Source organism: Coffea arabica, chromosome 4e (assembly GCF_036785885.1).
Source record: "Coffea arabica cultivar ET-39 chromosome 4e, Coffea Arabica ET-39 HiFi, whole genome shotgun sequence".
NCBI classification, from domain to species: Eukaryota; Viridiplantae; Streptophyta; class Magnoliopsida; order Gentianales; family Rubiaceae; genus Coffea; species Coffea arabica.
This window is the reverse complement of record NC_092317.1, coordinates 6,052,266-6,075,725: the sequence shown is the minus strand read 5'-3', so window position 1 is coordinate 6,075,725 and position 23,460 is coordinate 6,052,266. Positions and strand designations below refer to the sequence as shown.

The following is a 23,460-nucleotide window of genomic DNA, read 5'->3' as shown; positions in this document are numbered from 1 at the left end:
GACTGCAATACTGGATCCACGGATAAAAGTGGAGCTAATCCCTGATAGTATAAATTTAGAGAATTACCTCGAGGAAGCAAGAACCCATTTTATAAGAAATTATTCCACCAGCCATTTTCAATCCGTTACCAGTTCATATGCAGCACAAGAGCTTGAGGATGGGGGTACTGTTTCTTTCGCCGAGGAAATTGCTCGTAAAAAACGAAGGGCAAGCATGAGCTCTGCGACTGATGAATTAACCCAGTATCTATCAGAGCCACCAGCCCCCATATCAACAGATGTTTTGGAGTGGTGGAAGGTGAATAGTTCACGTTACCCACGGTTGTCCGTGATGGCTCGAGATTTCTTAGCTGTACAAGCCACTGCTATTGCACCTGAAGATCTTTTCTGCAGCAAAGGTGATGAGATTGATAGGCTGCGTTTCTCTGCATCCCATGATAGCACACAATCTCTGCAGTGTATAAGGTCATGGCTACAAGGTGGGATGAGGTTGAAGTATAAATCAACTGAGGTTGACTGTGAAAGGTTGATGGAACTGGCAGCTGCTTCAGCAGCAGAAAATAGCTCAACTGCTTCGGACAAGAAGCAGAAATAATGACTAATTGCCTCCAGAGGGGATACAACAAAGGGGAGATAGCTAATCATTTTTGCTCATAAGTTTACATCTCAGTAGATGTTACTTCTTGTCCACCTGCGAGTTTAACAAGTGTCTATATTCTCTTTGCCGTTTGAAGATAAATTTATGTACCATTGTACAGGTGAGAGCTAGTCAGAAGGGTAACGTAGATAGCTGCAAGATATGTCATGGGAAACGATAATATCAATACTTCGCACTCCCAAGCGGGTGATCCATAGATATTCGAATATTGATTTTTGGATATTGTAACACTAAACGATATTACTTACCCATGCCTTGTTCACTCTGCTGTGACATAATATCGACATCTTGAGCCAACATGGCACGCGGACCTGAGCGTACATAGGGTTTTCTATCTGCCTTCACACTCTGCTACTGAAAATGGAGTGAAATACGCACAACAAAGGGCCAAAAGGGGTACTGATTGTGTCGTCCAAAGAACAATTTTTGCGGGAAGGGAACACATCTAATAACCTCGGAATCAAAAAGCTTTTCACGACTCGCACATATAGCTAAGAAATCATTATGAAACTTGATTTCTGAACATCTTTGTCACGAAGGAACGGTCACGATTATAGTTTGGCCTTGGAATAACATGACGAACTACATAAGCTTACCATGCCTGCAAGATATTGTAGTGGCTGAAGGTTGTTATTCGTCACATTTCCAACATATCTCACAATATTGCAACAGAACAAAAATGTATCTGTTAAAAACAGAATACCATTTATTACTTTCCGCAAACTAATTAATTGAGGCCCCCAGATTGAAGCGAATTAGAACAGAATAAGCATATTAAGCCAAAGGAATGTTCTACTTGACACTGTACCAATACAACGATGGTTTCACAAAATTGCCGGATTAGGCAAATTGATTGCAGCGTCCCCAAGTGTACCACATGAACACCTTTGCCTACTTACTGACAATAATATATGACACCTCACTTACCAAAGGCCCCACATGTTGGAAAAACAAAAGAAGATGAAAATTTTGGTGTACTTTGGCATCCTTTAAACCTAATATATGTTAACAGTGCAAAGCAGGACCAAAACCTCTGCACATTTTGCCAAAATGCAGCCAGCGTCAATTTCTCTGTGCTCTATATCAATAGGTGCTCTCTCCCGTACTCGCGGACGATCACAGGTACACTGGTTGTTGGGATCTGTAGAAAATAACCAAATATCACAGTACATACAGTAAATAACAAACCCTAGTAACAATTTTTACCCAGTTAACCGTAAACAGCATCTGTAGCAATGTTGTGTTCATGTTAGAGCAGAAGTTTAAGTATGTCTTAATCCATCCTAAATAATTAAAATTTGAAAGCGAAGGAAACTGCGCACAAGCCACAGGCCAATTATCCATTCAAACCACATCCAAAGGAGTGAATGTGATGTTCTTCCACTTAAATGGTCGATATGGTTCACACTTTCCCCAATCTTTTCGAGTAGCAGGTTTCCAATTCCTCGTTGTGATTTGATGTTTTAGAATACATTCAGTGACACTGTAGACTCATCCATCTGAATGGCCCAAAAAATAAAGGTGGTTCTTTTTAATCCTAAAAATATACAAGCACTTGTTTTTCATCACAACTAAATTAATAGTGATTAAAAGGGGGAACCAGTTTTTCTAGATTTACAATGTGTGTGACCTACAAAATCAAATCGTAACTTACATCATGACTTACCATTCCATACTCTGTAACAATCATTGAGATGTAATCTGGTGGAGTAGCATCATACCTGTGATGATTGCACCCAAAGCAAGCAATTTCAGAATCAAATCCTTATTGTACTCCTACTTCCATAATAAATCCAAAACTTACATCAAATTCAAATGCTGCAAATTTTCTTTATTAGTCCCATCATGCAAAGAGTTGATATCCATTCTTCCAGGAACCTTAGAAATTGCATCTGGATCACCTATACATATTAAAATACGCATAAAAAGTCAAATGCAGAGCATAGTTTCCGAAGCAAGATGGAAGCTGGAACAAAAGAAGCAGTGGCATACCAAGTTCATTTGAACAAATTGAATCAAGCAGCACTCTCTCATGAAACTTGTATGCTTCACAACAAACCAGAACTGGAACATGAAATGCATGAGCAACCATGGCAACACAAGCAGTTCCAACTCTTGAATATACAGTACCATTTGAGAAAACAGATGCAGCCCCCAAAAACACTCTTGTAACTTCACGCATAATATAAGAAACAGCATTTATATGTGTGTATGTACAACTAACACCAATCTTCACCAGCTTCCGAAGTAAAGCTTGGCCTTCAAACCTAGGACGAGAGTCTACTATCACCACACGAAATTGTTTCCCAAGCTTATGAGCATGCAATATAACCATTTCAACAACAGCAGATGAGCCATATGTGAGAAGAACATCACCATCCTGGATTTTCGTTACTGCATGTTCAACAATCACTTTTTCAGCAATTACTATCTTCTCATTAATAAAACGTTCAATATCTGAACACAGGGAGGATTTTGCTTCTGCCTCAGATAGAGTTATTGGTAGCTTGGCTATTCGAGACTTGAGAAACCTAATCGCATTACCCATACTGATTGAAAGGGGTCTGCACTCGATCAAAAATGAAACAAAGTTATTCACTTTTGCAGTTAAATCCCTAGTAAGGGTTTTTTCGGGGGGTGTGTAGTAGTCTTTAATTGCTTCTGAAAATGCTTGTAGCATGGCAACACAACGTGCATTTCCCCCACGTATATCTCCAGCAAGGTATTGTAGTCCAACCTGACAAAGAAGAAATAATTTTATTTTGATGGCCATATAACTGTCCATTGGCTGCTGCAGTAAACTGTTTCCATGATTCTTATTTACCATCGCAAACTCATTACTAGACAACCATAACAAACATAACAGAAAAGGTAATCAGAAAATTAGTTTTGCATAACAAGAGAAATACCTTGTAGATGGAGGGATGCATAGGGTCAAGTTGAAAAAACTTTGACTCGAGATCCGGAAGCTGAGTACCATGTTCATATTGAGGCAAATGACGAAAGAGTTCAACTCTATTTCTAGCTTCAGTTTGCTTAACTACTGAACGCTTTTTAGCCTTTTCAACACGGTTCTTATCATCAAATTGCATGCGTGGGGCAGGAGCATCTTTTTTTCGATCTTTCTCAGGTGGTCGCTCACCTCCTCTCCTCTCAGAAACAGCTGCAGAAGATGTGACAGGCCCGTCATCTTTCCTTTGTAAAGGCAGCTTCACTGCTTTATCAGTTTGTTCGTGTGCTGACAATGATGCAGCTTTTGATTTATTTCCACCAGCTGCTATTTAGGCAAAAGATCCATTACAAAGATATAACATACTAGCATTTCTAATTTAGACACAACTTAACTTGAAGAGATTAGGTATAGAGAGAGTTAACAGTCATGAGTAAGCCATTCAGCAGAATTCCTAACACAGAAGATTTCATCCTTTGCTTGCTTTGCAAATGTCTAATAGAAATGAAATCAACACAAGGACAGAGGACCAGAAAGTAGCCAGGGCCAACTTTTCCGTGGATTGCATCAGGCTAGATAAGAAGAAAAACCATTTGAAAAAGTTCAATCTTTAGAGTGATGCAGGACCTAACAACCTGCTTTGACTCTTCTTCCCTAAGAGAAATGAACCAAAAAAACCAGGCAGAATTGTGCAGTAACCAATCAACTATCAGCCAAACAAGACATAAACATAAGATGAACTACCAGCCAAACAAAACATAAATATGCATGCCCCCAAGTATTAAGTCCCTAGTGTTTTCCCGCAAATCATTTCATTTTACAAGTAGGGGAAAAATCTTTTTTTTTTTTTGGTTTTAAAAAAAATATAGACAAAATGAAAAAGAAAATGAAGGATAAGAAGGAAAAGCAAAAGCAAAAGTAAATCCAGTCCTCCAAACACTCCATCCGCCATCTCCAACTTGCAGTTACTGAACAACAAGCCCTTAAATTTCTCCTCACTGATTGCTACAGATACGACACAATAAAGCCTCTAGGAGATCACTCCTCTAAAAAAGATTAGAAAGGGAACCTGTTGTGACGATAAACTATTAGTAATATTGCAATTTTGATGATCAACTTTAAGAGTACCTCTTTGCAGTGCGTGCGTGCGTGTGAGAGAGAGAGAGATCTAATGCCCACCAGAAGGAAATATAATAAAATAGTTTCAAATGTATTTAACAAAGTATGTTTCTTACCTTGCATGCCTATATACAAACATGGAACTTAACCATTAATATACTCTGGAGTTTACATTTGGTAGTATCCTTAGCATGACAATCATGAATATGAACAAGGCAAATTCTTTATTCTTCTTAAGTATATGAAGTTTGCAAAGCTTTTATATGAATTCAGTTTGAGTAAACACCAAAGAAAAGGAATTGATATACCCATAGCCAAGTTCATATAACATCCTAATATAGTTGGATAGTGGCGTATCAGTTATCTGAAAGACGAAATTTGAAGTTGGATGAACATGGAAAACAATCTACTGAATGGTAATGCCAAGAAGCATTAACAATCTTTGCTTAGATCTGAACAGAATTTATTATTCAGTGAGGAAACTTAATAATTTTGACAAGAATATGAAAATAAAGGCAATTGCTTGCTGGAAATCATATAGCTGTAGATTACAATCTTCATTAAGACAGGGACAAGATAAAACATCCTAAAAAGACGACCAACACATTGGATACAGGAAAATATTCCTCCCAAAAACTAAGTTGCTTAAGTTATTAACCATTTGTGCACTTGCATTCTGGACAAACACACACAAGAGAGAAAGAATTAATTGACACAAACTGCAAAAAGACATTAACAAATTTGATATTATCATGCAACAAGCTGACCTAAAAGTAGATCTCAAAATAATGAAACTCATAATAGTAAAAGTTCAGTCCAGCAGACATATGTCCACTTCATAAACCACTATTTAGAAACAGGTACAGCATCAAACCAATGCCAACAAACTTCATTATCTTGAAGAATTTCAAGTTGCCAACTGCTAATAGGTAATCTCCCCCCCTTCCCCCCCCCCCCCCCCCCAAAAAAAAAACCAAAAAAAAAAAAAAATCTTTTAAGGGTGCCTAAGAAATAACTTATTTTGTTTAAGGTTCCCAAAGAAAGACAGGAATTTCAGTGGATGAACCTTTTGCAGCAGCTTTAACAGCACGTTGAGCTTCCTGCAGGGCACGCCTTGCAGCTTTTGAGGTCTTCTCTTTCAACGGCTTTGATTCTGATGGCAAGTCATTCCGGACTTCTGCAGTTTGTCCTCCACCTCTTTCTGGCCAACAAAACATTGTTAGAATTTCTATAAATGCTATAAATTTCGGTGGATTTCACAAACGATAATATTGATGAGGGACTCAGAAAATCGTGGATTTCACAATCGATAATATCGATGAGGGACTAAGAAAATCTTCAATTGTGAGCAATATTTTCATGTGGCATACTATGTCAGAATAACATGCCAATAGAAGCCTCTCAAATATATATTTTCCACTGGGGCCTAGTAAAATAAAGATATACTATACAACTTATGTAAACATGACTCTAGTATGATGTTCAGAAAACTAGGAAACTAACCCACCCAATAATTCCTTTCTCTCTTTTACCCTTTTATCTCTCCTCTTATGTCGCTTACCGCTAAAAGTTCCCCTTGTATCGCTGAACCATCGCCATCTCTTCTTCTTTCCTCCTCCCATTCCTCATACCTTTCACTTTTACTCCCTCCCCTGAGTTATCTATCTCCTCCCTTTCCCCTAGCCCCTCCCCTGCTTCAAGCCTTCAGCCATTCTCATTTATTCTTACTTTGTTTTGCTCCCCAATCTCTGGCCACCAACTGGTGTGATAGTGATGTTGTGTTATGTTGTTTGTAATGTGGTGCCGCCGTTGGTCATAATTTGGTGATCTGGGAAAGGTGGTGGTTTTCTGAGGATGTCTGTGACGGGTGGGGTCAACAAAAGACAACGAACTTGAATATGGATGGGTAAATTTCGAAAGATAATTTTGCCACGCCATGCTTGTACGTATCTCGTATTATAGGGTCCTACAGTATAGCAATACTGTAGAGGAAAACGAACATCTGTCATTCTCTTTTTCATGCTTCTTTTTTTGACAATCAATAGGAAAGAAAAGAGAAAAGAGGGGAAAAAAACTGCGCACAACCCCTCCTGGGATGTATTCAATGATCTCTAAGATCAGTACCAATGCATCTCTATCTGATACAGGCCACACTAATATTGTTCAATTTATCTGAATGAACTTAACCGCAAAGGAAGTTCCTTACAATCAAACAAATGTTACGCTAAGACATTAACAAAATTACCAACACAGAACCTGTGTGTAAGTTGTCAGGAGAAGAATGCAACTCATTTGTGAAACAGTTCTGTGATTAACTATTTCTGCCCTCAAAGTCTTCCAGAAATCTCATAAATCAATTCAGCCAATCTGTTGGTGTCATGACACCTCTAAAGTATTCCAAACACAAAACTCTTTCCTGATTGACCAAACAAGTTTTCAAGTGAATAGACGTAAATGCCAATATCGATTTAGACAAACTTCTATATTTCCTTTTTCCCACCTCTTTTTGCACCAGCATAAGAACACAAATACTCAACATAAATAGCAACTTCACATTCTGGTTGCAATATGCAGAATAGTTTACGAAAAAGCACACATTTTGGACATCTTTTCAACAGATACAGATGAATATAAAATTAATTTCGCAGTCAGCATTTTCAAAATTCAAACCCAAAATTGACCCAAAAAAAAAACTTCAAACGTTTGCAAAATTCAGCTAATTCTAATGCCTTTCCAGTAAAGTTACTAATCAACAGACAGAGCACCAAGCTTCATATACACATGCAAAAGCTATAAAAATAAAAGAAAAAAGTCATCTTTACGTGCAAAATGAAGCAGAATAGACTTAAAAAAGAAAAAATTCTACTAAGTCTTCCATACATAATTTTCAAACAAAAATTCATAGCACTAGATATAACTACCGTGCATTTACCTTTTCTAGATCCTACTTGAGGCTTCTTCGACTGCTTCTCTTTCGCTGCCGCTGAATCAAACCGACCGTCAGGTGCCAACGACAAAGGAAACCTACCAGAATCATTTTGCCGAATCCAATTCACCGAATTGTCAGAGAATTCACTCTCGGCATCTCCATCTCTGTCGTCGCCGATGCCGCTAAACGGCGGGGAGGTTCCGAGAACAGACTCGTCGGGATTGTAACTGCTGACAACTAACTGCTCAGTGCTACTTGAATTATTATTAGGATCATCAAAAGAAGGCCTACGTGGCCTCAACGGCGTCGTAGCGGCAGCAGGTACGTTCACCGCACGTGACGCGGCATCTGATGGATGACGCGGCGGAGGAATCATGACTGGAGATAAGGAGTTGCTCGAAGGAGAGATGTCGGAAACCGGTGGCGATGTTGACGGGCCGGATTGGTTTTGGACCTGGCCTGAACGTGGACAGAAGCCTACTTGGCGGACTTTCGGATCGATGACCCGGGAGTATCGACGCGGGTCCATTTCCGGAGGGAAATTCAGTTTTTCTCGGTTTGCGTGAGAGCAAGATGATAGGGTTTTATAGATAGCTGCTCTGGAGGTGAATTGACCATTTTAGACATGGAGGGTTTTGATTAGTGCTAGAAGAGGAAGGGCACCATTGGCAGAATGGCAGTGGGGTTTTCATGAACAGGACTGCAGTGGAGATTGAGAGGAATTTGTTTTACTTGTTTATGCTTGGAGGAGAATACTTTTTGACTGACGTGGCAAGGTCAAATTTTGTATCAAGTCTCACCAAAATAAACCTAATCAAAAGTAAATGGCAATTTCAAAAAAATGTGGAATAATTAATTTCTGAAAAAAAATTATTAGATTTTTTTGAAGAACCAAAGTTTAAATACATCTAATTGTATGAAACAAAATAAAATTTTATGTCATTTAAAAAGACCACGAAGTATTTTTCCAAACAATAGCTTATGATTTTAAATGCCATGAGTGCTATTTTTTAAATCAATAAAATTATCATTTTTATTACCAAAAAAAAAAAAAAGAGTACATAACAACTTTTCAAAATTGAGTACCACATTATGAATTTGTTCTCGATAGATTATTTTAACTGATTTTAAATTTTGATTTTGGATAATCAGTTTTTATATAGATTGTAACTCACATATTGAAAAGTAGTTTGTGGAATAATGCGATGTGATGCTGGATATTTTTTTAATTTCCATCTGCTCAAGTGTATGAGCCGTGTCAATTTTCATAAGAAAATTGTCAATTTCTTCCTTTATTCTTTTTTGAACTTTAACAAAGGACAAATTGGCCTGTTGTCCTTTGATAAATATTCTGAAAAAATTTTGTCCCACGAGATGATTTGTCTTTTTGTTCTATTGACAACAACAACAATTGATGTCACCCTGATTTTATCCTTGATGTTAATAACAGACAAATAGTTTAATCCACAAATCCTCCAATAAAAACTATTTATGTGATTCCAATTTTTCACCTAGGCAATTCAACTTCTTCTCTCTAATCTCCATGGTTCTACTTGCAATAAATGGCACCATTAATTGCTGCTGTCTTCAAGTTGGAGAAAAATCAACTGCCGCTTGGGCCTTGGTGAAGAGATTTTTGTGCCAACAAATAACAGCAAAAGATTTGGATTATCTATGAAGTGTGACATATGAACCGAGATTTTTGCAGGTCTAAGCGGCCATGTTCAGCTTCTGCTTGAGCTGCTTTGACACTTTACTCCCAGAATTTCTATGATACTTAGGGCAGGATTTCTTATAGTAGCATTAGTTTCGGCTGTTAAAGTTTGTCAGATTACCAACAAGCGTTCAAGAAAGCCAAGCACTTCAGGAGGTAGCTTATTGCTGGTTTTATTTTTATTTTTATTTTTATTCTATCTGGAATTTCTACATCATTTCAACTTGTTAAAGTTCTTGTTGATTGCCTTCTGTCCTTTTCTAATTCTTCTTCCTTCTTTTTTTTTTTTTTGTAATTTTTAGAGCTCGGGAAAGTGAGCTTTGATGAAGAGCAAGCTGAGGAGAATGGCAAATCTGAAGAATCCCATGTACCAAAATTCTTCCTTTCTTGATCTTTTCCTCATCCATTCTTGGTGAAAATACTAAAGAGAAATTTACCCGTTGCATGCAGGTTGATCCGAGGGAGAAGAAAGAAGAGCAGGAAGAAACTTGCAAAAGTAAATCAGTAAATCGATTGAATGCAAAAAGTCTCGAGTTTTCTGTACAGGAGAATGGAAGGGTAAATGTCAGCGAAATTGATATCTTGAAGAATGTAGTGAAGGAAAAGGAGAAAATGAGAGAGAGCCTGGAAATGAGATTACTCGAGTTATATTGCCTGAAGGAGCAGCAATCAAGAATAGCTCTGCTGCAGAAGCAATTAAATGACAGAACATCAGAGATTAACATGCTTCGGGAGACGATCAACAAATTGCAGGATGAAAAGAAAAAACTTTATGAAGAGGTGAAACTGAATCAGTTGGCTGCAGAGCAGCTAGAAAGTGCAGAACTTATCATGCTAGAGCTGCAGGGGCAATTGGAACTTGATTCAGGTCAAATGAAGGAACAATTACTCATGTTAAAGGAACAAGTTTCGGGCTTTCATGCAAAGGAAGAATCCAAGGAGAATCTCAAAGCTATTAAAGTTGTGGAGTTGAAAGCGTTGGAGGTAAAGAGAATGAACATCCAGCTTCAGCTAGAGAAAAAGGAGTTGGTTGTCAAATTGAGTGCTGCAAATTCCAAGTTTGCCGAACTTTCTACCATGACAGAGGTATTGCAAATGTCAACAGCAATATATATGCTGCATTCTCTTCTTATGCTAGCTGTTTTGAAATTTCCCTGAGAAATCACCCAAAAGTTTCACTCGGTATTATACCATAGTCTGATCAGCATGTCATCAAACTACTACGGAAAAAGAAATCTCCAATTCTTCATAAATAATTAGAATTGTTGCATGATAGTTGTAATCAAGTTTGTATGTGCACCATCCATCTTTCGAATGCTAAGTATTCTGCCCGTCTGAAATCTTAAATTGCACAATTCTGTATTTAACATATTGAAGAATGATTTATCTTCTACCTGCCTGAATCTCAATTTGCACAAATATTTATCATACCGAGGAATGATGTATCTTATGTTGCAGCATAAACTTGCAGCCAAGTATAAGGAAGAAATAAGTAGACTGAAGACTGTCAATAAGAATCTGACGGAACAAGTTGACAAGCTGCATAACGACAGGCTCAGCATTCTTGAAGAACTGGTTTATCAGCGATGGCTGAGTACCTGCCTGAGGTTTGAACTCGGGGACCATTGTAGCCCATCACCGAAGAAAATAAAGCCAAATGTCTGCAGGAGATCAGATTTACGGTCTGATAGCTTATCCTCTGGAATATCCTCAGCTGAGAGTGATGAAATTAGCAATTCCACAACCACAAGTTCTTCTAGTAGTGAAAATACTAAGAACAAGAAAAAAGGCTTCCTGCAAAACATCAAGAGATGGGGAAGGAGAAGGGATGGTTCAACTGATAATGCATCAGAAAGCTGGTCTTTTCCAAGCAAGGCAGGCAAAATTAGAAGATTTTCCACTTCATCCATTCCATCAAGCATATTAGGCTTAAGGAATAGAGGAGAGAGAGGGTTACTCATCCCATTACAGAAGAAGGGAGTAGACTCCAATTCCCCTGAGACGCCAGCGGTTCGACGTGTAAGAAGAGTTTCCTTCAATGATGCGATAACTTCAGTTAGATACATATATGATGATAGCCCAGAATCAGATCAGGGAATATCAGATAATGGTCAAAAGAATGCTGACAATTTCAATGACTATTGCTCAGATATGAAAACTAGCTCCGGCAGAGATGAAATTTTGGAGGGAAACAATAGTGAGATTCCATCATCAAATGTCAATTCTGAAGGCCGTGAAGCTTCCACTGTCCTAGGTAATCAAGACACGATCGAAACTACAGTAGTCAGGAAAGAGGCAGTTCGGGCAGAATGTCTGAGTCAAGCAATGCCTTGTGCAGCTTCAGCTGCCAGCAAGTTTAGTGTAGTAGTGAATCTGATAGCAGCAATCATTATTGTCCTCTCTCTGATACTTTTTCATTTCAGACCTCTCTTTGCTTCAGGATAGTCAAGCTCTTCAGAGTTCAGGATCGGTACTTAGGCTCAAACTAGTTATACTTATCATGAGAATAAATGTGCGCACACAAGCATAGAAACACCTGTATTCATACATAAGTACAGCTATACATCCCTGACTGCCATTTTCCCATATAACAACATATTTTACATGTTTTTATTGCTGCTACGAGATTGTGTTACTCCATCAATCTCCTAAGTTTCCAATGCTGAAGATTGACAACTAATTATTATCGCCAAAATTACCACAATCACAGAAAATCAATATGTTCACCACTCGCAAGAAAAGGAATAGTAATGCCTGCAACAAGAGAGTCTGAGAAGGGAAGCATTGCTGGAAACTGAATCATGAATTAGGGGCAGGAACTGTTACCATTCCTAAAGATAGCCTTGACATGCTCTGAAAAAAATGTCAAGTTTAAGTCATTTTTAACGTCATGTGTGAAACTTACATAAAAGAGTTATAAATTTATGTTACATTTAAAAATGGATTTACATTTTGTTCAAACAAACGAAACTGTTCCAAGCCGGCTGCAGTGCCCTTAATAATTTACCCAATGAATGATGCCAAATAAGGCAGCAAGATTGATTCCACCCTGAGTTTGTTCTTTCGTCTTTTTCTCTCTGTTTCATACATTCAAGGGCTGAAGTAACTAAACCACAATTCCTGTGGGAAAATAAATCTAGCCAGCTTAATCGAACGGCTGAGAACAGAAAGTCCTAGTAGTCCGGCCACAGACGATCATATTCCTCGAATCTCCAAAACAGAAATAATTCCAAAAAGAAAAAGTCCCGCTTCCCACAGCACATCTAGGAAAACTCCTCCCCATACCTCCACGTGTTCCCTTGCATGTCGCGACCCATCAGACCACGTCACCCCCCACAAGCCAGCGCCTCCTTTGATCTTTTAACCCCATTCCCATTTTCCTGTCTCTCTGCCTCTCTCGATCAAGATAATTTCTCCTCTCCAAACAACTCCAACTTTCCAACCATGGCCGACCACCAAGCCAGCCCTGGCCAACCCCAAAGGCCACCGCGCCCAACCACCACCTCCACTGCCGGCGCCACTACCTTATTTCTCCGTAAAATGCATGAGCATGCACCCAACTCAACCCAGCTCATCGGGTTCTTGACCTTGGTAATATCCGGTGGCATTCTACTTCTCCTCACTGGCCTAACTCTCACCGCCACGGTTCTCGGCCTAGTTTTCTTCGCTCCCTTGATTATAATCTCCAGCCCCATATGGGTTCCGGCTGGATCAATTCTCTTCGTGATCATCGCCGGATTGCTCTCTTTCTTCGGGTTCGGTGTCGCAGCCATGGCGGCCTTTTCCTGGCTGTATAGGTACTTTCGGGGTTTCCACCCGCCCGGTTCGGACCGGGTTGACTATGCAAGAAGCCGAATTGCGGATACGGCAAGTCAGGTGAAGGATTATGCTAGAGAGTATGGTGGATATTTGCAGGGTAAAGTGAAGGATGCAGCTCCTGGTGCTTGAAAATTCAAGTGCAAAATGCCAAACCGGACTTGCAATAAACTGGCTTTTTTAAAAAAAGGATGTTGTTTTTCGGCTAGCTTGTTCTGTTCTTTAATTATTAATGAGATGTCATATATATATATATATGTGTAATGCAATTTCGATACTTTCCAAGTTTGCATGTTCATAAACTAATTGAAGAATTGGAGTTAACTAGGGTGGAAACGACTCGAATCTATCTTGAGTAGTGTGATGCTTGATCTTGAGTTCGACTCCAGTTTCACCTCATCTTTCTTTTTTTTTTTCTTTTTTTTTTGGGAGTTCTAAGCAGAAAGACGATCTGAGAAAAACGTACTTTTCTCTCTTTAACTATGGAGGGCAACTGAATATTAATTGTTCAACAAATAAAATTGTCGGTGGGATCCTCGTCCTGTTAATTTCAGCCATTATATATATATAAATCAAGACTTTCAGATGAATGAATACATAAAACCACATATATATATTTAAGGAGGATTATTCTCTCGCAATTTTGTACGAAATTCTTATCCCCTAACTACTATACCATTAATGGCCTGCAGGTTCTGAAAATTTATTGCTTAGGCTTCTTCTACGTATATCATAAAAGGTCCCAAGCATCCAAGATTAAGACTTTAACAATTTGCAGCAGCTAAGTCTGTTTGACCTACGTACAACTTGTCGTCCGTTGACCTGCAGCAGCTGTTGTACCTTCATATTTTAATTACTTTGTTGAGTTTGAGGAGGACGTATTAAAGTAGGATGCACACGAAATAAAGTGGTCAACTTTGGTTTACTTCTTGTTTCACAAGTCAAGCTGGAAAAATCACACACAACAATTTTTGTTATTGATTTTAAGGATATTGGACTAGCAAGAGAAAACAGCTTATGTTATGACTTGCAGGTTTTAATCAAAAGCGATAGGCACTAAATTGACGGTAAATATTCATAGCAAAGATTGCCCCGGTAAACCCACATAATTTGAAAAAATTTTAGGAAGTCAATTTTGAAAATTGATAGTCAAGATTGGTTACTAGCCTCAACAACGTATTTCAAGATATTCCAACAGGACCAGGAAATGTTCAACTAAATGAAGCTGACCGGACCATTTTTTTGTGCTTGGAGAAAATTTGAATAAGACTCCCTTGTGTATTTTTTCTCTTTCTCCAGTCAAATAGATATTTACATATTTAAGGGTGTTATTTCTCGAGTAAGCATCTAAAAGGAACGTAAATATGCCAATTTTGCACTTATTTATATATATATATATATATATATCCTTTCATGCCAATTTAGTCCATCTAATATAAATCAAGAATTTTAGATGAGTGAATAAATGTGTAAAGCACATACATTAGTAACATAACCTTTTCTTTTTCCTTTGTTTCCCTCCTCCCAAAACAACCATAATTACCTCTTCCAAACACAACGTCAAAATTCATTCTCTCCCTTTTAACTTGGGTTGCCTCTTCTTTATTTTGTGTCTCAACAAGGACCAAAAGAATTAGTGAAGTGTGCAAGTTCATTGGGATTCGTATTCAATCAATAATGGTTTGTTTAGACAGGAGATTATTTGAAATAATTTTTATGATATAATGCATGTGAAATAAAAAAAAATAGTTGAAAAAATAAAATGATAACTAAAAAAAACGTGTTTGTGATATAAGAAAAATATTATTTAACGAAAAAATTGGTATCCAAACACGCCCGAGTCATTCCTTCTCAAGTTCTCAAAGATAATTAATACATGAGCCATTCTCATCTTTAATCTTCTTTGCTCAACCACCTGCTTTCTTCTTTCTCCCTTTTCCTTGGAGACCTTCCAATTTTTGGCACACACTCCATTGCAATTTTGTACGAATTTATTATCCAAAACTACTAGAGCTATCAGCTGCCATGGATGGCCAGGTTGTGATGATTTATTGCTCAATACCGGCCTCTCAGTTATCATAAGGTCCCAAGTTGAAGATAACCATATCCCGTTGACCCACAAAGTAAAATTTATGGGTAAGTTTGGCTTATTAACATTTTTTAAATCATAAATTAAAAATGAATAGCTTAATTAAAACCTCACAAAGATTTACTACATAAAACGTGAGGATGTTGGACTAGCAGGGGAGAACAGGTTAGGTTTTAAGTTTTAATCAAAAGCGATTTTATAAGTTGAAGAAGTCGATTTTGAAATTTTTGTACCTTGATATTCAAGATTGATTACGAATCTCAATAATGCACCACAAGATACATAGATCACGATATGTTCAACTAGATGAAGCTGATGAGACCATTTTTCCATGCTTGAAATAATGATTAATTATGTTAATTAGTCGGTGATCAATTAATTAGGTAGATTTCTTTAAGATATGAGAAACTAAGGAAAGAAAAATAAAAGAATATCCGTGGACTTTGAACATGGACTTTGTCAAATTTATGTCCTAAGGAAAAAAAATGGGGGAAAATTCCGGTGCAGTTGACTGCTACTGCTCAATGAGCATGACTGAGGATGGATGAATGGAGTTGAGAGCCCAAGGAATGAGTAAAACAAGCCTTGGGGAGTTTATAGCGGCAAAGTCTTGGGCTCGTTGTTCTGCTGGAAATGCTGAAGTCTCTGCTAGACAATATTGACTAGTGCACAACGTTTCGGCTTGGAAAGTCATCCCCTATTCCCACTCTTTTTTTTTTTTTTACTTCCTCCCATACCCAAACCTATCAGTTAGAATTTGAAACCTGATTTACTACGTGGAAGTTCAACTCCTTGGATAATATCTTTTTTGAGAATAATATCTTCTACCCCTATCCATGTAAAAAGTCAAATCATTCCGGGGCCTTTAGTAAATTCAAGAGTTTCAAAAGGAAGCCAAAAAATTGTACCCAGGAATTTGGCATCTATACACTCCCCAGAAAGCTAATGCCAATGACTTAGTTCCGAATTAGGGCTGCAAATAAATTAAGTCGCTCGCGAGCGCTCGCATCTAAGCTCAACTCGAGTACGATCAATATCGAGCTCGAATTAAGCTCGAACAGGCCAAATTGAATTCAAACTCGAACTCGAGTTCAAAAAATATTAAACTCGTTAGTTCGCGAGCCGACTTGCGAGTTCGAGTATATATATATATTTATTTATTTATTTTTAATAGTAAAATTACATATATATCCCTAATATTTTATTATTTATTAAGAAAAAATTATTTTATTTATTTTTAAAAAATAAAATAATTATTTTTTATTTTTTCGAACTCGAACTTTAAATTGGCAACTCGTCGAGCTAGAGGTCGAGTTCAAATTTGATAAAACTAAGTTAAAACTTGGTTCGATTAGGCCAAAATTCGACTCGTTTGTAGTCCTATTCCGAATCCTTTTTTTTTGGTATATATATGGGATTTTCAAGACTTTTTTTTGGGGGGGGGGGGGGGTTGTGGTGGTAGAAACAATTGAACTAATTAAGATGCTTGATGAGAAAGGTTTTAAACTAGGAGCAGACCCAGCTGAACTGGGCAAGAGAGACGGAAATACTCAGAATTGGTGCTAACTTTATCTGTATTAATTTATTTGCAAAGTTACCTTCCCCAGCTACCACATTCTCATAAACTAAAACTAAAGCGAAAAACAAACACATGAAGGAAAGAATTGGGTTCCATTCCTTATGCTGTTTCTTCATTATTTACAGCCACCGGCCATGGCTGGAGTGGAGGCTATGATTGTCTTAAAGGAGAAACGAACCTTTGGCCTAGCCCTACGGAATAAAGGTAGCTAATCAACACTATTTCGGGCATTTCTCAAAAAAAAAAAAAAAGAAAAGAAAAATTGGGAGATGGTTAGCAATATTAACTCCCCTTCATTCCTCATGCGCCAATGATTAATCTTTTCCCAACGCAAGGAAAATCACCCTTTTAGATTACAAATTTTTGAAGTATTTATAGAAAAATATGTTTTAACAATGTGATATATATGAGGTAAAAAGGTACTTGAAAAGCGTATTTAAAAAATTTTTCAATGAAAATTTGCAATCCAAACAGGACCAGCGATTAGAAATTAAACACTCCAATCCAATTATCTAAGACTTCATACTCTTCACAATCTTACCTTAATTCTTTTGACACTAAGACTACTACCTCCTATACTATAAATAATTTGTGTACTAAGTTCAGGTCTGTTATTATATGCATGATAAATTAAATAGGCTATCATTAGTGTTATAATACAATACATAAGGATCGACTTGATGTATGATGTCTGCATATTCGTGCAAGCGATCTATAAAATATGCTTTGTCCAACCAACCTTCATTGACAAACTAATTTGAGAAAAATTTCCTATGTATTTATGTACTTCTTGTATGGGTTTTTCCTTTTTTCCCTACCTCATATATTCACTCAGTCAAAGTTTCGTAGGGGTCCAGATTGGCTGTAATTATGCTCTGCGTAGACTAATTAACAATTTCTCAATTTGAAAGAAACCACAAAACTTTTGCTAATTGGAGGGCTTAAGCTTGCTTCTGGAAATGATTAATCAATTAAACCCCTTTAAAGAAATGAATTCGGGTCAAATAAGGAAGATATCTTGTACTAATTCATCTCCTTTGGATGAAGGAAGAGTTGAATGAACTAGATAACTTGCCTCTTCATGGAGTTGGAAGTAAGTGATTGAATGGCTACTTCATAGTTTTGCAGCTCCATCAAAATTTTAAAAAAATGAAAAAAAAAAAAAGTTGAAGTGTCGAATCTAGAATATCATTAGTAGACTTGACCAATAAAGACTATTTAGTCTTTTTTTTTTTTTTTCATTTTTCTATCAGATTACAATAACCCACAACAGTGGGAACAATACAAAAGATTACAAAGAGATCATAATTAATTACAATTACAATTAATCTCTACATTTAGTGGGATACATACCAACATAAAGTTGGAACAGACTCACAGTTTGATGATTATAAGACTCGAACCAGGACCTATAGGTTTTAGGGTCTCAGCTTTAACAAGTAAATCAAGGCCTTAGTATTATAAATATTGACAGTGGTATAGGAAATTAAATATAAAGAGTATGAGATGAACCAAATACGGAAACAAAATTTGAAACCTTCCACTACAAAACATTTCAGAGGTTCACATCCCTCAAAAATGAAAACATTTTATACACATGGATATTAATTTGTTCTAGGGAAAAAGAGAAAGAGAAAGAGAAAGAAACATGGACACTGATTTCTGGTTTTCTAAATTTGAGGCCCCCAAAATGTAAGAGAAAGTTCCCCATCTATTTCAGTGTCCCACAACAGCTAGTACATGCATAATTCATTTACCAGATTTCTGCCATACACGATCAAGACACAACAACTATCAAAACCCAAAAATTGGACCAAACAAAAGTGAAGAAGAGGAAAAAAAAAAAAAAAAGACTCACATATGTAGCCACTTGTACGCTAAAACTCAGGTAAACAAGTAATAGCATCACAAACAGGAGATTCTTCCTCTATTGCTTCTGCAGATAGCTAGGCAGAGGACTGGCACGAGGTGACCTCATGGGAAGCTCCGAAAGCTTTTTCCCGTTGCTATCATAATAAATCACACCGGAGAAATCCAACGGCTGACACTTATCACCCATCAAGATGTTCCTCTGCCACAGGCCTCCGTCTCCAAAATCAATTTCACCTTCAAATTCTTCATCCACCTTTTTCTTGTGCTTAAAGTTGATAGCCTTATTGCTAAGGGTCACCAAAAGTTGCTTTGGCTTGGCCAAAGGCGACTTTGGTGAATTTGTAGCAAATTTCTTTGTAGCTTTGCTAGCTTGTCTCGTGCACTTAGCCCAGAAAGAATTTATGGACCGTATTAAGCTAACACTCCTGGTGGTGGCGAAGGTGGGGGAGGGAGTGCATGGTGGAGTTAGCCGGGACATTTTGTTGGGTTTTTAGCGGTGGTGGTGCTGCTGCTGCTGCCTGACGGGGATTTCTAGTGGGAAATGGAACGGCGTGGGGAGTATTTATAAAGAAGACTGGGTGGTGGTGGGGTTCAGTGGGGGGGAACAGGAGGCGACGGTTTTGGGTTCTAGTTTGACTTGATCAATTTTGGATTTGGATGGTTATTATCGATTTTCTGATTTATGTGGATTTCTTTAAGTTAACGTTAACTTAAACAAATTATTTGCGTTAAATTCTCCAAATGGCATAAAAGTTTTTGAAAAATATTTATTTTCCAAGGACAATTAAAATTTTGAAGGTATGTCACTCTGTTCCACTACTATACATCTAGTGCCCGTACGTTTCTTCTTTTTCTTTTTTCGTTTCCTGGATAACATAGGTATTTAATTTAACCTATCAATCATTTTATATAATCATTAAATAACATAATTGCTCGAAAAATAGCTCATTAACTGAAAGATTGGTTGTATAATGAGACCAAACAAAAGAAAAAAAAGAGTAAAATTCACTTGTAAAAGGTTTGTTTCCACCTAAATTCGATCGATATAAACTCCATGCTATATTGTAGGTAATATTGAAATTCGAATTTTAAATTTAAAATACGAAGCAAATTTAGTCACGGCCAAAAGTCATTAATTGGTTGAACCGCCACTTTACTTAAAACGAAATATTAGAGCGTCAAGTGTCAAATTAGCAACAGGTTTTGGCTACTATTACACCCTGATTATCTTAATCCAGGCTGTGGATTAGATTAATGTCTAATAGACCATTAGCGTATTGCAATAAATGGAATTTAATATGATTATTGTTGGTGAAATGATCTCACGCGTCATCATTGATCAGTTTGAACTAGATTTTTCTGAGCAAGCAACGTAAGCACCGTGGCTAGCTGCTGGCAAAGGTTCATTGACTTACACTTGTTCTGCACTTCCACTTGGGATAATGAGTCGAGATATATGGATGCAGGTTAGTAGTTAGCTGAGTCAATGCAATTTGTGGGCTAAATAAATGAATGGAGTCTGGTTCAATTTGGAGCATTAGTCAATGGTGGTCGGAATTGCGATATGCTTCACACTTGCAACTTTGTAATTTAGAGGTTATTATCCATCTTGGACCCACCTGATGTTGTTTTTTAGTGTCATTTTCCTCCAAATCTAAATACATTGCTTCCTCTAATCGTCTACCACTGGTTGTAACCCACTTTTAAAGGTCGGCAATTCCTTGTGGCATGCACATCTCCAACTACAAGATCACATTTCGTGGTTTGCTGCACATTTGTGCATAGTTTTGGAAACTGATCAAAATCCACAACAAAATTTGATGGTACACACATCCTGACTCATCGTCATCATGGGGTTTTATCACAGCCTTTTTCGTTTTGATGTTAATATATATATATATATGTTACTGGACATTTAGCATAAAAAGAAAAGTGTGATTATCTTTCTCAAGATTGGATTTAGATAGAATTTCAGTAGATAAGTTTACTCCAAGTAACTAATCATGTTGCACACCAGCTCAGGTCACATTGAAGCAAACGAAAAAAGAAAGGGTAGTTATTTAACGAACCAAGATATATATACCAAAATTGACAATACCTGATCAACCACCAAGTTCTAAACTAATTTTGTACCTTAATTCTGCCACTTCTTCCACGTTGGTGCTAACTACGAAGTTGTTGGCTACCTGTCTTGAAATTTTTGACATATTAATTAAGGAATTTTTTTTTTTTTTTTTGTGATTTCTTTGTCTTCTTTAAGCAGCAATGGGTTATGGAAAATAAAAAAAAAAAGTAGCAAAAACAACTTTACCATGGTAGCCCCAAAGCTTTCTAGGCCAAACTATTGGTACATGCAAGTTTGGTTGCTAACCAACATAGAATCTTGCAGATAAGAAACCACAACCACAACTATGCTAACACGGCTGTTGTTAGGTCACCTCCCATCTATTTTAAGTGCAATTGGAACAACAGATCGAGTTTAATTGCTTGGTTGAAATTTATATCTTTTTTTTTTTTTATATCAACCTAATTAGTTTAAGATTCTTTCCAACCGATTCAAGTAAAAGACTGACGATCGATCATTTGTAATGAAAATGCAAGTCATTGCTGACTGATCACTTGAAGGATACCACCAGCACTCAGAAAAGTTTACGACCATATATAAAAAGGAAAGGAAGCCTAACATATTAATTAAGGAGCAGGAATAGTGATCTTAGATTGGATCAGTTCGACCGTGCGTCCGGTATTACAGCATTTTGGTTAATGGTAATCTATGTTCTAATCAATATAAGTGCAAAATTGTCAAATTCTTTATGATCTTTTACAAAATGATTGAAAACTTGAACAGATTGGTCGTACAATGAAACAACGAACACTGCTTCTCGTTATACAAACCTTGAAGTTGTTATCCTGTTTCAGGAAAGTACAAATGTGGAAAACATATATATGCATCACCAAAATCTTGACAGCAATTCTTCAGTAACCAAATACATCATATTCTTCTCTTACAGAAAAGAGGGTAAACAAACATCATTAGCAGCAAAACTTGCACGAGTGGCGCACCTAAACATGGTTGCAATGTGACATTAGCAGATAATGACACATATACTTAAGCAACAATCAGAATAATAGCTTTACATTATGTACGTCAAGAATCGTGATTCTTATCTTGGAAAGTGGCATCGGGTTATCTGCGGGATTTGATTTTTTGGCATGCTCTGAACCATTGAGGCTGACAGTAAGCAAGAATGGCAGCATGCCTTCAAAGTCTTAATCTTCAAATTTCATTTAGATTAATGAAAGGCATACTCGTAGCATACGTCAATCGCATGCCTAATCGCCCATTAAAGTTGACTTTCTTAACGATGATCTATTTTTAAGATGCCAATGTCCCTATAGCTAATATTGAGATAATTTGTGGATTAATGACAGGTTTCCCTGAATGTGGGGCCAACACCAACAGCTTATATATATATATATAGAAATTGTTTTGCTGGTTTGCAAATCCTGTTCCATCAGCTTCAAAGTGGATACCTTTTTCTACTTGCATTAATTAGTAGACATATGTCATGTGCCCTTGAGTTATTAATCTTTTCTAGGGACCTCCAAGCTGAGTTGAAAAGAGAAACATCCAAGACAGATTCCATCTGCCCTTTACCAACTTGAGTTTGTTATCAATACGATGTACTTACCAACCTGTCTGCTCGTATCTTTGCAACTCCAAGATATACAGTTTATGCGATTAGGAGCAGGTTTTATCAACCAAAAAAAAAAAAAACTCTATTTTGAAATTTGAATGAAGAGAAATTATCATCAGTCGAAGCAAGACGTAAGTGACTGTTTTTTTTTTCTTTTTTGGGTGCGTGTGGATGGGTACATCTCTTACCTTTTAGTTCGTGGCTTGGGCCATATATGATTTAACTTTCCATTTTTTTAATAGCATGATCAATGCCTCGTCAATGAATTCAAGTGCATCCGTCTCTATAGTTTCTGAATAGTTATGCATGCCACTTTCAGGAAGCTGTAGTGTATGGCTGCTTGGTGGCTTCAGGGCTCTGCCTTTACCCAGTCAAATCCATCCTAAAAAGCCAAGCAGTGCGTCGCGTCTTCTCAGATGACAAGGGTTTCTGTCAAATTTGATAGGTTGGAGCAGCTCAGTCGGCAATATGTTCAGGCAAGTCAGCATCAGTGATCAAGTCATGGTGAATTGATTCTTATTGCATTAGGCACTCGGCACTTTTGAATATTATTACTACTAGTTTTGAAAATATATCACCTTTTTTTAGTAGTATATCCAAATATTTAACTATTTATGGTTGCGGTCCACCTCATGAGAACAGCTTAAACTCAATAATGAGTACAAATTTTTCAGTTTTCTTCCTATGACCTGTGAATCATTACTAAGAATTGTATCGGTTGGCTAATATGCGTCACATTCCTGCATGTCTAGAAATGTCAATCTATTTTACTATGAGAATGCGGAAACGTCGACTTTAGCTGACAAGTCTGACTTGGATGTGCCCGTGATTTCCCTTCAAGTGCATTGATTTTTATTGCTTTTTCGCCACACAAGTGCATCAATCAAAGTAGAATATAGGTCTGGAAATTGATATTACTGTATAGTTGGACAGTGTCAACGAAGCTTGTTATGTGGAGATATCAGAGCATCATCAATTCAAAACTGTTGTTGTATGCAGTTGCTAAATCAAAAAGCCAGATAGTTTATTCTGACTC

General features: G+C 37.3%; 3 protein-coding genes across 4 annotated transcripts; 2 read left to right on the top strand and 1 right to left on the bottom strand.

Moving 5' to 3' along the window:
* Window positions 1-1,329: 1,329 nt before the first annotated feature.
* Window positions 1,330-8,404, bottom strand: LOC113743007 (uncharacterized). Of its 2 annotated transcripts, none has more exons than XM_027271062.2 (7): window positions 7,660-8,404; window positions 5,794-5,928; window positions 3,568-3,935; window positions 2,651-3,395; window positions 2,463-2,559; window positions 2,325-2,379; window positions 1,330-1,799 (listed from the first exon to the last, which is right to left on the bottom strand). In XM_027271062.2, the coding sequence occupies exons 1-7, from the start codon at window positions 8,183-8,185 to the stop codon at window positions 1,737-1,739; spliced, it is 1,989 nt and encodes a 662-aa protein (XP_027126863.2). In that variant the 5' UTR covers window positions 8,186-8,404; the 3' UTR covers window positions 1,330-1,736. The 2 variants fall into 2 exon arrangements, with proteins under 2 accessions (XP_027126863.2, XP_027126864.2); XM_027271063.2 differs by having other exon boundaries at window positions 3,568-3,932; window positions 7,660-8,403.
* Window positions 8,405-9,174: 770 nt separating this feature from the next.
* On the top strand, window positions 9,175-11,992 carry LOC113742028 (protein CHUP1, chloroplastic-like). The gene is made up of 4 exons (XM_027269710.2): window positions 9,175-9,526; window positions 9,673-9,737; window positions 9,821-10,456; window positions 10,829-11,992. Exons 1-4 carry the CDS (start codon window positions 9,427-9,429, stop codon window positions 11,813-11,815), a joined length of 1,788 nt encoding a protein of 595 aa, XP_027125511.1. The 5' UTR covers window positions 9,175-9,426; the 3' UTR covers window positions 11,816-11,992.
* Window positions 11,993-12,739: 747 nt separating this feature from the next.
* On the top strand, window positions 12,740-13,471 carry LOC113742981 (oleosin G). Its single transcript, XM_027271026.2, has one exon. The coding sequence runs from the start codon at window positions 12,815-12,817 to the stop codon at window positions 13,316-13,318; it is 504 nt and encodes a 167-aa protein (XP_027126827.2). The 5' UTR covers window positions 12,740-12,814; the 3' UTR covers window positions 13,319-13,471.
* The last annotated feature ends 9,989 nt before the right edge of the window (window positions 13,472-23,460 follow it).

Excerpts from the sequence above, each read along its gene's own strand:
- LOC113743007 (XM_027271062.2), bottom strand. The coding sequence starts at position 8,185 with ATGGACCCGCGTCGATACTCCCGGGTCATCGATCCGAAAGTCCGCCAA. Across the intron at positions 3,396-3,567 it reads TGCATCCCTCCATCTACAAG|GTTGGACTACAATACCTTGC; the intron begins GTATTTCTCTTG and ends CTTCTTTGTCAG. Across the intron at positions 2,380-2,462 it reads TTGCAGCATTTGAATTTGAT|GTATGATGCTACTCCACCAG; the intron begins GTAAGTTTTGGA and ends CAATCATCACAG.
- LOC113742028 (XM_027269710.2), top strand. The coding sequence starts at position 9,427 with ATGATACTTAGGGCAGGATTTCTTATAGTAGCATTAGTTTCGGCTGTT. Across the intron at positions 9,527-9,672 it reads AAAGCCAAGCACTTCAGGAG|AGCTCGGGAAAGTGAGCTTT; the intron begins GTAGCTTATTGC and ends TGTAATTTTTAG. Across the intron at positions 9,738-9,820 it reads GCAAATCTGAAGAATCCCAT|GTTGATCCGAGGGAGAAGAA; the intron begins GTACCAAAATTC and ends CGTTGCATGCAG.
- LOC113742981 (XM_027271026.2), top strand. The coding sequence starts at position 12,815 with ATGGCCGACCACCAAGCCAGCCCTGGCCAACCCCAAAGGCCACCGCGC.